This window comes from Typopeltis vanoorti, chromosome 12 (assembly GCF_054136105.1).
Source record: "Typopeltis vanoorti isolate ZY-2024b chromosome 12, IOZ_Tvanoo_1.0, whole genome shotgun sequence".
NCBI classification, from domain to species: Eukaryota; Metazoa; Arthropoda; class Arachnida; order Uropygi; family Thelyphonidae; genus Typopeltis; species Typopeltis vanoorti.
The window spans coordinates 74,486,920-74,502,007 of NC_143560.1; the positions used below are offsets into that span (position 1 = coordinate 74,486,920).

At 37.9% G+C, this 15,088-nt stretch overlaps 2 protein-coding genes across 4 annotated transcripts in view; both read left to right on the forward strand.

The window, feature by feature from the left end:
- The window catches only part of LOC150100891 (glutamate receptor ionotropic, kainate 2-like), a 96,463-nt gene extending 84,825 nt beyond the window's left edge, over positions 1-11,638 (forward strand). For all 3 annotated transcript variants that reach the window (XM_090402127.1, XM_090402126.1, XM_090402128.1), the window contains 4 exons: positions 284-482; positions 709-934; positions 5,218-5,486; positions 9,271-11,638. In XM_090402127.1, coding sequence (XP_090258253.1) covers positions 284-482; positions 709-934; positions 5,218-5,486; positions 9,271-9,441 — 865 coding nt within the window. In that variant the 3' untranslated portion in view covers positions 9,442-11,638. The remainder of the gene's footprint in view (positions 1-283; positions 483-708; positions 935-5,217; positions 5,487-9,270) is intronic.
- Positions 11,639-13,629: 1,991 nt separating this feature from the next.
- LOC150100892 (glutamate receptor ionotropic, kainate 2-like) overlaps positions 13,630-15,088 on the forward strand; it is a 73,703-nt gene continuing 72,244 nt past the window's right edge. The window contains exon 1 of the mRNA XM_090402070.1: positions 13,630-13,984. Within this exon, the coding sequence (XP_090258196.1) occupies positions 13,879-13,984 (106 nt within the window). The 5' untranslated portion in view covers positions 13,630-13,878. The remainder of the gene's footprint in view (positions 13,985-15,088) is intronic.

The following is a 15,088-nucleotide window of genomic DNA, read 5'->3' on the forward strand; positions in this document are numbered from 1 at the left end:
GTGGCAAGAGGTGTGCAGCTTCTTTCAAGCATTGCACATTACAACATATAAACTGCGACACAAATACTGTTATTAATTAAAAAAAAGAAATAGGCGATAGTTTAGTACGTGATATGCATTAGAGTCTTGTTGAAATATCTATTTGAATGCAACTTAATGCATTCTTGCATGGTTGACGAGTCAGCGTAATGAATAACAGTCACCATTAGAAAAGATGTTTCAATTTGCGGTTTCTATAAATGCTATCTGACTTTCAAAAGAAGTATCTTTTTATATCTTTCAGAGCAATGTCTACTCGAGTAATTGCAGCTTTGTGGTGGTTTTTTACCCTAATAATGATCTCCTCTTACACCGCCAAACTTGCTGCTTTCCTAACAGTAGAACGAATGAAGTCGCCAATAGACAGCGCTAACGATTTAGCCCAACAGTCCGCTATACAATACGGATGCGTCGATTCGGGTTCAACGAAAGCTTTCTTTAAGGTAAGGTAAGGTTTTTATCTTAAATAAACTCCAATTCTTTTATAACACTTTGATTTCTGCTAACATGCGAATAAGCTAATTTTAAAAGGGTTGTCTTGGATTTTATACTTTCAATATGTCTACGATTTATTCTATATTATAATATATTATTGGTTTATAGTATGTTTTAGTTTTCTGTGAAATAACTTGTAAAGAAAAACGTGCAATCTCTTTTTCGTTCTTATAGAAATCCAACATCCATCCCTATAAGCGCATGTGGCATACAATGGAAAATACCAAACCGTCCGTTTTTGTAGAAAACAACCTGGAAGGTGTGGAAAGAACTAAAAAAGGCACTTATGCACTTCTCATGGAGTCTGTCTCCATCGAATATATCACCGAGAGGAACTGCGATCTCACCCAAATAGGTGGCCTGCTCGATTCCAAAGGATATGGAATAGCATTGCCAGAAGGTAAGTGTACAAATAAAAGCTATTCTTTTTTTGTTCTTCAAATGCGTATGAGTTTCACCAAGGACCAAAATTTCCAGCGATTTAAAAAAGAATATCAATAGAATCCTCTGTACTCTTGCCTACACATGGCAGTAATGTGTTACAGGATCGTTCTGCATCTTCTCAGTGTATGTGAAGAAAATGATAGAGCAAAAAATCATGAAATTTTGAAGACGAAAGCGATTCCTATCATGGAGATGAAAGAAGAAGAAGAATGAGGAGTCAAATGGGATACATCACGCGTGGGCTCATCTTTACACATGCCTCTATGAAATCAAGCGAGCTGGGGTTAGCAGTTGTCGAATTATTCATGGAATAGTTGCCGTTGAAATAAAAGTTAAATTTATCGTAATCGCATTTTGTTTTTACCAATCACTTCTCGAACAAATCAACCGATCTCATTTCTTCGTTGCTTAAACGAATCTGAACAACCAAGGGAGTCGGTCGTCTGTGCGGACAGCTCGTATGGCTTCTTTAAAGCCAGGATTTTCTGGCAGACGTAACCCTATATGACTCACTGGGGAGTTTTATGCGGCCTGCCACGAAAATTGCGTGCAGTACAATCTCATTATCTGGCCGGATTCCTTTCCATTAAGACCATAGCAATTACGTAAGCACCACAAAAGTATCGTGTTTGAGTAGAAGAAGGGACTAAGCTTGTTAAAATGTCTCCTGTTCTCGTATGTGTGCGAAAACCTAGACCGTAACAACCTCAAGGAATTTCAGGAAGTTCGAGGATGCACTGAGAGAAAAGTCTATTATTTAAATGGAAGAGTACAAGAAATAAGAACGTGCATAGAGAGAGAGAGAGAGAGAGAGAGAGAGAGAGGGTATCCAAAGTTTTGTTCAATGGTAGGCAGTGAATGCACTTTCATTCTGATTTACGGAAAACACACGAAGTCGCTGGTATGACGGCATCGTCAATTATTCCTATTCTCTACTGACTTACTTCCATCCCGATATCACCTGCTGGTTATTAAATATTCGTTTACGTATTGAAGAACCCCACAGACAAGAATCACAGTTTATTCTATTTTGGTTTTAACTCCAACACTGTGTAAGTATTTACGAAGTCCATCGACCCTGTTTGGATTTTAAACTGAAAAGAAATCCATCAGAATTTATTCAAATTTTCGGCATTTCTACTACATAAAGTTTCCATAAATGTTTCAAACAGAGCAAGTTATTTCCTTACAATTCTAAACTATTCCGTAATAATTAAACTATCATTTTGTTATAATGATGATCTGCCTCCTCTTTCGCACTAAATTCAGGAAGACTTGAAACGAGACTTTTCTTCTCGGAGACTGTTATCCGTTACGAATTGTGGAAAATACCGGATATCCTGGCAAACATGGAACATACGAATAAATTTATGGGGTTTGGAGCGGAAACGGAAAAGATACTAGGATGATGATCGCAGTCGAGAATCAACAAAATGTTCTCCTTTCTACGTGCAGCAAGTAGACCTCATGAAGACTCCGGTGCAGGTGGAGGAGAAACAGAATGCGAGCGTCATTCACATGCTAATACGGGGTGGAAAGCAAAGGAAGAGATACAAATATATATTCTTGAAATAGCCCTTTTAAAATCCCACCCCCCCACCCCATTGTAAACTTGGGAGGATGGAGAAGAGGGGGGGGGGGATTCTTCTTTTAACGGTTTTCCTTGATATCCACATTCTGCAGCAGTTTTCTCTTCCAACGCTCCGTAAGAAAGGAACCCACGCACTTTTCCTGTAACGTCACGTCGGGGCTAAATCGATACGGTGCTCGTGATTGCATGCATCATTTGACGTGCGCGCGCCATGATTAATTCGTGACTGGATCTGTGTGCGATTTGGTTTGACCACGTGGCCCGTCTCTCGTTTGTCTACTCCTTTCCCATCGGTGCAGTCTACGAGGGGAGGGGGGGATCTGCCTCTTTTCCTCTCTGCTCTTCTTCCCTTGACTCCATCCGTACGCCATTTCCGCCATCCTCCCGACTTAAGACGCCGACGATAAGCGGTATCTCTGCCTGTGACTTGTCACATGCATGACAAACCCGCGATCGAAGGCGATGAAATTGCTATTCTTTCGCGTTCTGCCCGCTCTTTTTATCCGGAATTCTTGTGGGTTGAAGTCGATACTTTATGTCCACAAACATTACCTTCGGCAGTCACGATACTTGAAAGGAAGCGATGCAGCGAGGTTGGGCGCCACAGAAGAAAACTGTGAAGTCGCTCTAATAGGTGCGAATGCCTTTTAATGAGGTGCGAGATCGGTTCAAGTAGTTTTTACAATACTTTTTTTTAACTGAAATGTGGGAAGTTCGTTTTGGAAAATATTTGAATGTATTGTGCGATGTTAAAAGAGACGTATTCGAGTCTCATACGGTACTAGAATTATCTCCGTCAATTCTCACTGTAACAGAAATTCAAGAACGTTAATTGTAGAGTAGGAACTAGAATTTGCTTAAATGAAGCCATCGCAGAACTAAGGCCATCAACAGAATGTTTGAACAGCACCTGCGCTCTGTTGCTATTCGTTAGCGCAAAGTACTTGCAAGATAATTATTAGTTATTCGCGTGTATGAAGTCCATGATCCCGTATCCCATTGGGTTGTTGGAGCGAAACCTTTGAAATGGTAGGGTCCCAGAATCTACTTCCATAAAGAGTTAGTAAGACAATCACAAACGTCCAGCCCTCTGGCGATACTCGAACCCCGCAACCTCTCAGCTGGAGAGTGGATACGCTAACCGCTTGACCATCCGGGCAGGCCTTGCAAGATATAGATGAGCCGTTTTATTGTCTCGCAATTTGAGAAAGTTTCTTTTAGCGACATGATAATCGCGTTTGATTGCTTGCGATATTCTAAGTTTTTTTTCCTGGAATAGAAACGGAAGTAAAAATAAAATATATTTTTGATGCATCATTCAGATGTGAATAAAATGACACAGCAGAACTGGAATGATTACATTTTAAGAAACACAATTTTTATAGGATTATAAACATTACGAAAATTACCAATCCAACATAGGTTGTTGTTATTATTATTATTTTTAAATGCAAAAGAAGAATCCTATTAATTATGTATCTGTACTTCAATTCCCAGTAGATTCGTGTTTATGCCTGTAATGCAACGTTGCTGAAGGGCTAATATTTTATTATTTATGACTTTTATATTAATTATATTACATCATGTATTATGCAGCCATGATGTATATTAAAAGCTACATTAATACATTCTTCCAATCCATAAATTGCGCAAAGAAGAAAAAAAAACACCGAGATTTCTTTTATACAGCCATAGTGTGAATTTCTACATCATTCACTTAAACTGCTGTGATGGGAATCTTTGCGAAGGTGGAAGCGAAATGTCGCTTCTGTTTATAAAAGTGAAACATAAATAGGACATGCCGAAGATAGAACCACGCGAAACGATCAGGGAATGATCTGTCTAATTAAATTCAAAATGTAATTTTTTCGATTAAATTTCCACTGGTTCCAGATAGTTTAAACAATAACTCATCAGGAAAAGCCATTTCACATAGTGATTGAATATAATTATTTTTGTTTCTGAATTTGAATGCAAACACAAATCGATTCACCCTCTAAAGATAAGACTCTCTCTCTCCTATCTATGTGTGGATAGTGTTGGTATGGTGTTGGTGATAAACTCCTGGAATAAGTATATCCTTTGACCGGGTCACTGTAACAAATTTGTCTCTCTGGCCTTCGTTCATTCTCCCAGTCACACCTGTGGCTTTATCCAGTCGCTATTTCCGTCGACGGCAGATAGAGAATGCTGGGAATGTATAGGCCCTCTTGCTGTGACCTGCCACATGCATGACAACCCACGATCGAAGTCAGCTGGGTTTGCATTCTGGCGTGCTGCCTCACGCCTTAAGACCACACACACACACACACATACACATTGATATGTTATTTCATCACTAAGGGAACGACTGCCAACATTCCCAACGCCCAGTGTGTGTGTACAGAAGGACCACACCTAGAAAGAAATGCCATTAAGGAATCTGCTTATGAAATATCAAAGTCACTGTTGCACTCACAAAGAAGCCAAAGAACTGCGTTTCTAGACTGCTTTTAACAGACTAAAATATACATGAAAGCCTTGAGGATGCTGATTCTATTCAAATAATGTAATATTTATTTATAAATAGTAATGATGATAATTATATATATACATTTTGCAAATTTACTTCTGTTTCTTTTAATATTGTGTATTGATTTTCTTCTAAGGCTCTCCATATCGTGATGCGATGTCCCGTGCCATTTTAGAACTTCAAGAACTGGGAAAATTGCAGATTTTAAAAAGGAAATGGTGGAAAGAAAAGGGTGGGGGATTATGTGGAGATGACGATAAGAAAAAATCCAATGTTGCAAGCGAACTTGGACTAGCCAATGTAGGTGGCGTCTTTGTTGTGTTGTTAGCCGGCATGGGTCTTGCAGCCGTCATTGCTGTTATAGAATTCATCTGGAAGACGAAGAAAATACCACGAGATGAAAGAGTAAGTAGTGGATGAGTATCTATTTTACGTTGTTGTCTATATGGTAGTTAATGTAATTCAATGACACCATCGATTTATGGTGGGCATCGCATATTAAGTTACATTGTCGGACGTCCATTGCACATTGAATCGTATTTTGCACAGTTAATATTACTAAATTGTTCCGAGCCTGAAATAGCCGTCAAAATATGAATTTATTGACGTAATCAAGCTCATTCGTCGCCTGAATTCAGTTATGATGACCTCCATGTGCCAAATGATATTAACGTACAGAGAACTTGAATCAATCACCAATGCAAAACAGACTCGTTCTTTTGGCAGTCTATTAAGATAAACATTTCGTTGCTATGGTGATATTTTATGTTTGTGATAATGGTGCTGTCTGTAATTAATCATTCTTTACCGCCTGCAAATCTTTTCAAGCATTTGAAAGAATTTTCTAGAAGAGGTTTTTATTTAGAATCTTAATAGATATTTCTGGTTATTATCGATGTAAAATTTATAAATTATTGGAGAGAACGTTATTAGTGTGTTTCAGATTTATCCCCTTTGATTGATGGTTTCTTCAGCCATTTTTCTACAAAAAAGTTATCGAGAGAGAGAGAGAGAAAGAGAGAAAGAGTCAGCTCGATGCGATAAAGTACTTGGTGGATTTGTAATAAGCAGTTCCACTTGCAATCTTCAAAATGCATTTTTTTGTTTTGATTATTTGTTAGAAAGATTGAGAAAACTTAAATGTTAAAAGAAAGTGGCGTTTTATTTGAAGGTTCTTCTTCTTCTTTCACGAATCTCATGAGTCTTCGCAGTTCAGTAGGGATCGTCGATTCCCTTTGGTTGAGGTGAATTAGTGCGTCTCATGTGGAGGTGGTATTTTATGTTTGATGGGGGGGATTATGCGGAAGAGGTTTCCCCTAAAACTCCTGAGTTGCCAGGAGGGGAAAAAGTTGCCAAATTCCTGATGGAATTTGGATGGAAAGAACCTTTATCGGAGAGGACTTTTCAACTGAAGGTGAGTTAGCCGGTCTCATCCAACTGAAGTACATAGTTTAAGTTACAGAAGTTCTCATTTTAAGATTTATAGTAATAAATGAAATATACGTGTATATACTTTTCAGAGGATCAAACATACGGGTGGTACAATAACTATAAATAGTTTTTTTGTGGAAGGTGGACGTTTTATTTTCATGAGCATTTAATTAGAATTCTGTTACAGCGCTGTTGTTTTTCAGCAGCTCATTTGTGAACTTTGAAATGATTTAACAGTTTTTAGCTAATGCTAAATTCGATTGTAAAACAACACCGATATAGGCAACGAAAGAGGAATGCACGCTGCACTGATCAAAGCTCCTGGTGACGTTTGAAGGAATAGCGAGCTATTTACAATGATTTTCATTGTCTGGTTCAGATTACTACCACCCTCCATATGGTATACCTAACCTAAAATAACTTAAAAAACTTCTATGCTTTCGCTGTGAAGGAGAGGAGGGGGTTTCCACACACACACACGTTACCTTTTGAGTAGTTTTGAACACTGGCTCACTTTTGGAATTCAATCGTCTATCGGTATACAGGAAATATAAAGAGAGCAATGCAAATGTTTAATGGGAATCCTTACTACGAAAAGTTGTAAATCAATTGAATATTTTAGCACTGTAGATAGGGGGGGGGGGATTAGGTAAGCCGTAAAATGAAACTCTGTTGTTCTAGAGACCAAACATGGAAAATGTTCAAGCCAATTCAAGCTTCCAATAAGCAAGGCGATGACGTTCATCTCCCACCTAAAGGGTTTGATCAAACATCCACATCTACTGTTGGATTTGAACATGCAACCAGCCTGTTGGTTGAGATGTTGTCTCCTAGCCGACAGCTCTCAACCAGCACATTTGTTGCCGACATCAATTTTTCATTTGGGGATGCTTACTGTGAGCCATCTTATGATTCATGCTGGGTGGGCGTCTCTATGTTATGCATTATTTATCAGTTTCGAAAAGATATAATAAAAACTACAAATACTTAATATTTATATTATAATTTAAGTTAAAAAGAGTAACCATTCGCGGTTCTTCTTATTAATTCTCGGGCCTCGTAAAATACATTTCCGATCATCCATTGATCTGCGTATAATAATTTGAGAACTGTCAGCCTACTTGCACAGAGGCATTGCAGGACTGTAGAGATTGTAATACCTGTTTATTTTTTGGCATGCCTTTCAGTGTTACTTCTCCTTATCTGATTTACTACACTGCATCAGTTGATGACATACAATCCGTCAGTCCAAGATTGTCGTTCTAGAAGTCAGCGGACATCATAATGTGAGGAACAAACAAGCCATTGTACCCACCTTAATAAGATGTGGGCCCTCCTTTCGCTGTGATGACTGCAGGAATCCTACTTGGTATACTTTCGACAAGCGTACGCTAGCGATCGATGGGAATTTTGGACTATTCTTACTGTAGGCATATAATGATACCTGTTGGAATTCAATGTTCGTGGCACCACAAAAAGATCGTGTACTGTTGTAGGGCAGACGTCCCTTGATCTACTCGACGCTTTAGTTCATCCCATAGATGTTCAATAGAATTAAAATCAGGATTCTGGAGGCCAATCAAGCATAGCCATGTTCATATCCACAAACCATCAGTTACAGCAGAAGTCTTATGGCGTTCCATTGAAGTGCCACAAAGTATGAAGCATTGCATTGACCAGAATGATCAGATATCTCTCAGAGTTCAATATTCGTGTCACCACAAACAGAGGTCCGAGGCCAAACTAGAAAAAACAGGACCATACCATCACACCGCCACCCGTCCATCTGCTCAGTAGAGAGAGAGAGAGAGAGAGAGAGAGAGAGAGAATAGCGTGATTTATCGCTCCATAACACAGCTTTCCAAGCCTCCATATCCCACTTGTACAAGCTCTTTGCACCACTGAAGCTGCATATTGGTTCGAATAATATGGAGCTTGCATATTGCGGTTATACCGTGTAAATCCATGTTGTGAGCCTCGGGTCCGAAGGTTTTTGTGCAGATTCGTGTTCCAGTCGATGCCAGAAACTCAACAGTCAACGTGACCATCTGGTGGTATGAATGATATTAAGTAAAAATATCATTCATACCACCATATGGTCACGTTCGCTGAGTGTGGTAGATCGTCCACCTCGAGTAGCACTTGCAGTGGACTCCCTGCGCTTCCATTTCAGTATGGTATCACTGATTATTGACCTGGGATGGTCCAATTTGTCAACAATTTGCCGAAAAGATAGGCCTGCAACATGGCATCCTATCACAACGCCTCTTTCAAACTCCATTTCTTTTTTGAAGCCATCTCATCATTGTACTGACAGAATTGTACTGATCTGAGAGCATCATATTCGTCCAATTTATAACTGCTAGAAACACGTGACTCGTTACATATCACGATGCACTTTGCCCATAGGGTATTATCTGTTGACTTCTTTCTAAACACCGTATGTCACAACGAATAAATCTGGTGACAAATTTATACGTAAAAAGAATGTCATTTAGATGCTTTCACGCCATCTTGATGAGTCACTGATCTGACCCATCCCTAGCGTTTCTGCTCGTGTTAATATTGCATAAAGGCAATCAGTATAATTACATAATATTTTATCTTTAAGGTGCAATTAATATTGCATTAAGTGCAATAATATTAGTCCAATTATTAGCAAACACTTCTTTTATTTTCTTATTTTTACTGAGTTCAATATGCTTAGTTTTTCCCCTTCTAATGTTATCTGATTACTATTTTTTCCTTTCTGTTGCAGAAAACGATGATTCTGCAGTTACTGTTTGAGTTAAGAGATATTTTGACATGCAGAGGATCTACGAGACCGACTCCAAACTACCTGAATGGATCCCTGAGGGACAATTTCTTCCCGATGAAATCATCTACGTTTAGTGTGAACACTCTGGGGACTCACGATTCAATTTCGTAAAAACGGAGTTACTTAGCAACTGTGTAAGCGTGTGTGTGTGTGTATGTGATCACGTGTATAGCTTGTAGTGATGGTTAGAGCAAGGGCACCCGACTGAGTGCCAATTTGTTATCAAGTCGTCGAAAAGAACGTCGAAGTTCCATTCTATAACATGTTCGCAGCCAAGCACACTGCTTCGTGTTCACAGAGTTGGCAGCATCAGTGGACCTCTCCATCTCTTCTTGCCTAAAATGCCTTCGCACAATGCAGAGTATAGAAGACTATGATAAAAAATATTAAACAAGAATTAACTTGCTCTTATGGGCATTATAGATATGCTCTCGTGTAGTTCACGATGTCCCAGAAAGGCTGTGTTCATGAATGAAAAAGCTAAACTGGAATATGGCATGCGTGGGGTACGTTAGTTCATCAATTGTTATGTAGGGAGGACTGCATTTTAGTGGTTAAATATCCATCCATATTGTTTTTTTGGTCTATGAGGTTGGTGTTATATTATATCGATATTTAATCAACAAACTAAAGACAGGATCCCAAAGAGTTATCTGATAAACATCGAGGTATCGATACCATAGTATTCTTGTGATGGGATTCATGGGTACATTTTGCAATTAGAAAGTCCAGATCCTAGATGTATCATCACGCATAACATAATTGAGAACGGAAAGATAGCAATAAAATACACAATCTAGCAACGATGTATTATAAATACGCATAATATAAGCTAGAATAAGCCAAATTATAGTGACAATGAGTTGGTGTTAATTTGATTATTTTTAGTCAATAATTAAATTGCTCTTATGGGCATTATAGATATGCTCTCGTGTAGTTCACCATGTCACAGAAAGGCTGTGTTATAGTCAGCAACATGAGAAATCGGAACTATATGCTGCGGAATCCACAGACTATCAAGATGGTTATTAAATGGTTCTAATAACCATCTAAAGGCCTTCCTTTAATAAATGCTTTACATCATTTAAGACATCATACAAAGGAGAAAGTGGCATGTCTGAGAGCTTTGCCTAATTCGAGTGAAAATGAACTTTTAGAGTGAGAACTGTTTGAAAGCTTGAAGTTAAGTTTTTTTTTTAATTCCTTTACTGCATCAATCTTTTTTTTTCGTCTTTTATTATAAGAATAAAGATAATAAATATACCGTTTTCAACTTCTATAAAGTTTTACTTATTTGAATAATTTCACCAAGTTACATTTAATGACATAAGAAATGTTCATTAAAACATCCAATAAGACTTAAGAAAGAATGGAAGCAAATAGACGACAGTATGTTGGGCATTTTTCTGGCTTGCTGAGTTCCTGGCCTGAGAATGGGAATATGGCTACTCAGAGCATAACCAAAAGTACAGCATGTACTACGTGGTTTCCTAAGGTGACACGCAATTCAGTTTGTGAGATTACCATCATTTAAGAGCGTTAGCCTTTGAGTATCCTGTGTTAAGGTATACGAACCTAATAAATTGTGTCTTTGAATATTTAGATGTTGGTATTAAGTTGAATCACCTCCATAGTAATGAATATTAGAATATATATTCCAGTAATATATTTTCGAAGAAATGTGACTACATGTTCTTTAGTTCCTCCGTTAATTGGAGGTTCTTAGCACATCGTTGTTCTGCAATTGGTTGCGGAATTGATCTAATCATTTTCTTCAAGACAGCGTCGTTAGCAACATCTCTATCAATACGCTAGCACTGACCTGCATTAAACCATCCATTACGATTTTTTACATAGTTCAAAAAAGAAAATGATTGCAATATTTTTATAATAATGTGAATGTAGTGTGATGCACCTGCTTGTTATTTCAACTCCAGAGGTTACAAGAAGGCACCGATCCGGGGCTAATAAAATGTTATCAATTATTCGTGAAGGTACTTTGACGAAACAAAAGATAAGGATTGACGTGCACATCAGTGATTTTAACAACTTAAAAAAAAAAGGTATTTTTTGTTTCTTTTCTTTTTTTTTCCCAACTTTATTCGCGTAATTGTTTCATTTTAATAATCCCAAACGACAGAATATAAATCTGCGCATCAATGCCCAAGTGTACAGTACCGTATGACCCATTGAAATGTAGATAATTATTGGCTTCTGTATTCAAATTAAAGTGATCTATGAGAAGTTTATTCTTTTATTCTGAACCCTTTTGTACCATGCATTTAAATAAACAGTTTTGCTTTACGAACCGAGTCTGTTTATTCTCTCAGTATCTGTTAGAATTTATTTATGACAATTAAATAAGCAAAAAAGGGACATACGAACGAATTATGTGCATTAGAATTGCTGATTTAATGTGCTTACGACCACCTCAAATGTTCACCGAAATGTTCGGTATGGTTACTTATACACAGAAATGAAAACATTTCTTACTGGCTAGAATGAGAATCCTGGCATGCAATTGCTTCTCTAAATTTCCATCCGATTCCTTAGAGATATATTAACTTTTGAAAGCAAAATTTAGCATTGCCAGCTACCTTTACTTACTGCTAGCGAAGAAATTAGAAATCTGAGCAACCCAACACGCACATTAAGCTCTGACTACTGCATTAGTTTAGAGAATAATCTAATGAGGACACACGTGGTGTGTCCCCGAATAGTAATAAAAAGGGATCACGAAAACCCATCAGCCTACTGCATTTCCTGCTACAAAACACTATTATCAAATCCCTCCTGACATTCAGAATAACACCATGGAATTTTATTAATTATTTCAACTTACCAAGTCATTTGCACTCTTGTTACAGCTTGTGCTACTATTTCTTCCCACCCATCCTTCCTTTCTCACCCCCCACGTCTCTTTTAATTGTGACATCATGAAAATTACAGCCACTGTTAATACGCAATTGACTCGCTTGAGTTACAGCTGTACATCCCAATTTCAGTAGATTTCACAGATTGCCATTTGGCTACACATCGTTAAAATCTTTTACTGTGTACTCTAATCTCTACATTGCCTGGAGATTTCTATTTGTTAAGCCGTTATTAAACTGGCATATGGTTTAATAAAGCTTGAAATTTGAAATGGTTCCTAATGATGCCTAACTTGATAAATATATATAGGGTAATGGCGAGAGGGATTGGTTCCATTCCATTTTCTTTTTTTTTATTTATTGGCTATCAGGATATTTCCACGAAACTCGGGAGTATCAGACTTATATTTTATACACCATTCTCTCTGTCGTTGTTAGGATAAAAAATTAAATAGAAATTAATAACATATCGGCTGGGTGGCATTCTGACAACGACACCAAAGAGATAAAATGCATAAGTTTCCAATAAATAGGAAAATGACCTTCCAATAATTCTATGAATAAATGTTTTTTTTTTCGTTTTTTTTTTTTCAGTTTTATAATTCTGTGATAGCACGTTCCTTCGTGTATCATCTTGTCTGTGAGAATGAATTTTCAACTGAACTTGCTTACTGTATCATTCGTTAGAGTCCATGTTTTAATAGTTGCAGTAAAACGATCAAAAATTCATCTAAAACGCTCGATTTCTTTATTTATATTTGAAATACGTAGAACATCCAACGACTAGGAAATTGAATAATATTGATGCTGTTCTACCTATAACGTTTGAAACTTTCTATACTGTATTTTTAAATCCACACTTCTTAAAGGCATTTGTGTTTACTTTGATGTGAATCCCTGAAGAGATAGAGTCCGGGGGAAAAGTACACACCGGGTATTTTTGTTGTTCATTCTCTTCCTCGCTTGAGAAACTCGTCCGTTGCTCTTTACGTAATCGGAACTTTTTGTAACCGAGAGGTAAACAAGTTAACATGAGCGATCTACTTCTTACCCGGTCTATGAAATCCCATCTGTTATCCCGTGTACAGTATCATCCCATTCGCCAAACTCTACTCACCCTGTCAACTTTACATCTAACTACATCCCGGGATCTTCGAGGTACACACTACATTTCCATTACCAATTGTCAAGCTTTGAAAATATTAAGATGGATTTCTCCAGATTTTCTCAGCCCGTGACTCACTTCACGGACTAACCTTTGACCCCAAAACCTCCAGGTGTTTACGAGCGATATCTCCTTATAACAACACGTCACAGCTTCTTACACGTTTAACTGCCTCTCTCCTCTCGCTAACGTCACTACAGATCGACGCACGCGCACATCGACCCTCAGTTTGGTACTGCAACCGGAAGAGGCTGTACTATCCTGGCGGAGCTGTAGGAAGCAGCTCTCAGTTCGAGGTGTTTTCGCCCGTAGGAGTGTCACTGTTTGCGACATTGATTTCGGAAGTGCCATCGGTGAGGTGGTAGAAGCAACAAGCGTTCAAGACTTCCGCTGTTCTGGTGCGGGAAGCGCAGTGACGAATGACGGACGGGGTGTGTTGCGAGAGGCCTTAAATATGCCTCTAAGTGAGGCTTCGGACGGGGATGACAGGATTGTGCTTGTGGCGACAATATGAAAGGCAACTACCACAGTTCCTGGATAAGCATCTTCGTGGGTGCTGTGTGGTGCTGCCCCCTGTCGGCAGACGGGAGCCAGTTACCTGACGTCATTAAAATTGGTGAGTTGTGTTTCAGAAAGTGTTACCCTATTCACTTATTCCTTACTTCAAAGTCTTCGAATTTCTTCTCCTAATAGGGGTTGTTTCTTGTTTGTTTTTAATCTCGAAGTTCTCCTTTTGTTTTGTTTTTTTATTATTTTTTTTTAATTCGTCAGTTTCGTTTTCATAATGAAAGCCAGCGTGCACTCCCATTTTTGCCTTTTTTATTGTTCTTTTTTCCCCCTCCATCCTCATCCGTATTGATTTAGCAACTGCGTCTCCCAGTTCGTTCATGGTTAGGCGGCGATGCTCCTTTAGCGACCGTTGGCTGCATCGAGAAGCTGAAACCATCCCATGAACGTCTCCTAATATCAAAACGATACTTGGGTTACAGAATTCCCTGCTCGATGCTAATTATAGAATCGCATTACGACAATAAAAAAGTGCAACACGAAGTAACATTTTATTAAATATATAATACATTTCGCTTAAAGAAAGGATACTTGAGGGTATTTTTATATTCATTGAAATTCTTACATGGTTAAATCGACATTATCTTGAATCACTGGGTTTCAGATGCAACAGTCAATGTCGAGATGGTCTTTGCCGTATAATCAATGGATTCTACATAATGATTCTTTATCTTAATTGTTAATATTGATGCGTCGTATCATATTTTGGGATTAAAATTTAATTATATACTTTGCAAATAAATTATGGAAAGTAATTCGACTACTTCAGTGTTTTTATTCCTTGTTTTTATCGTTGATGTAGGGAAACAACCTTCGATGTCTATGATTACCTTAACGTTCGTATTACAGCCGATATAATTTATATTTGAGTGTTTGGAAGTCTGTGACGCGTTTGATGATAATTCTAGAATCATGAAACCTTCGGTAGTTTACTCAGAAAACAAAATAATAGAAAACCTCTTTTAGTATTTTCATAATATGATATAATCTTTGAATGTTCTGAAATTCTGTTTTTTTATGAATCATGTCTCTGAGATTGTAAATAAAAATTTCTTTCATGTGGTATTAGATTCTGCAAGACATCCATTACAAAATCTTTACATTGTCGAATCTTCACAGTTTAAGTATAAACACTTACTTACCCTATCATATG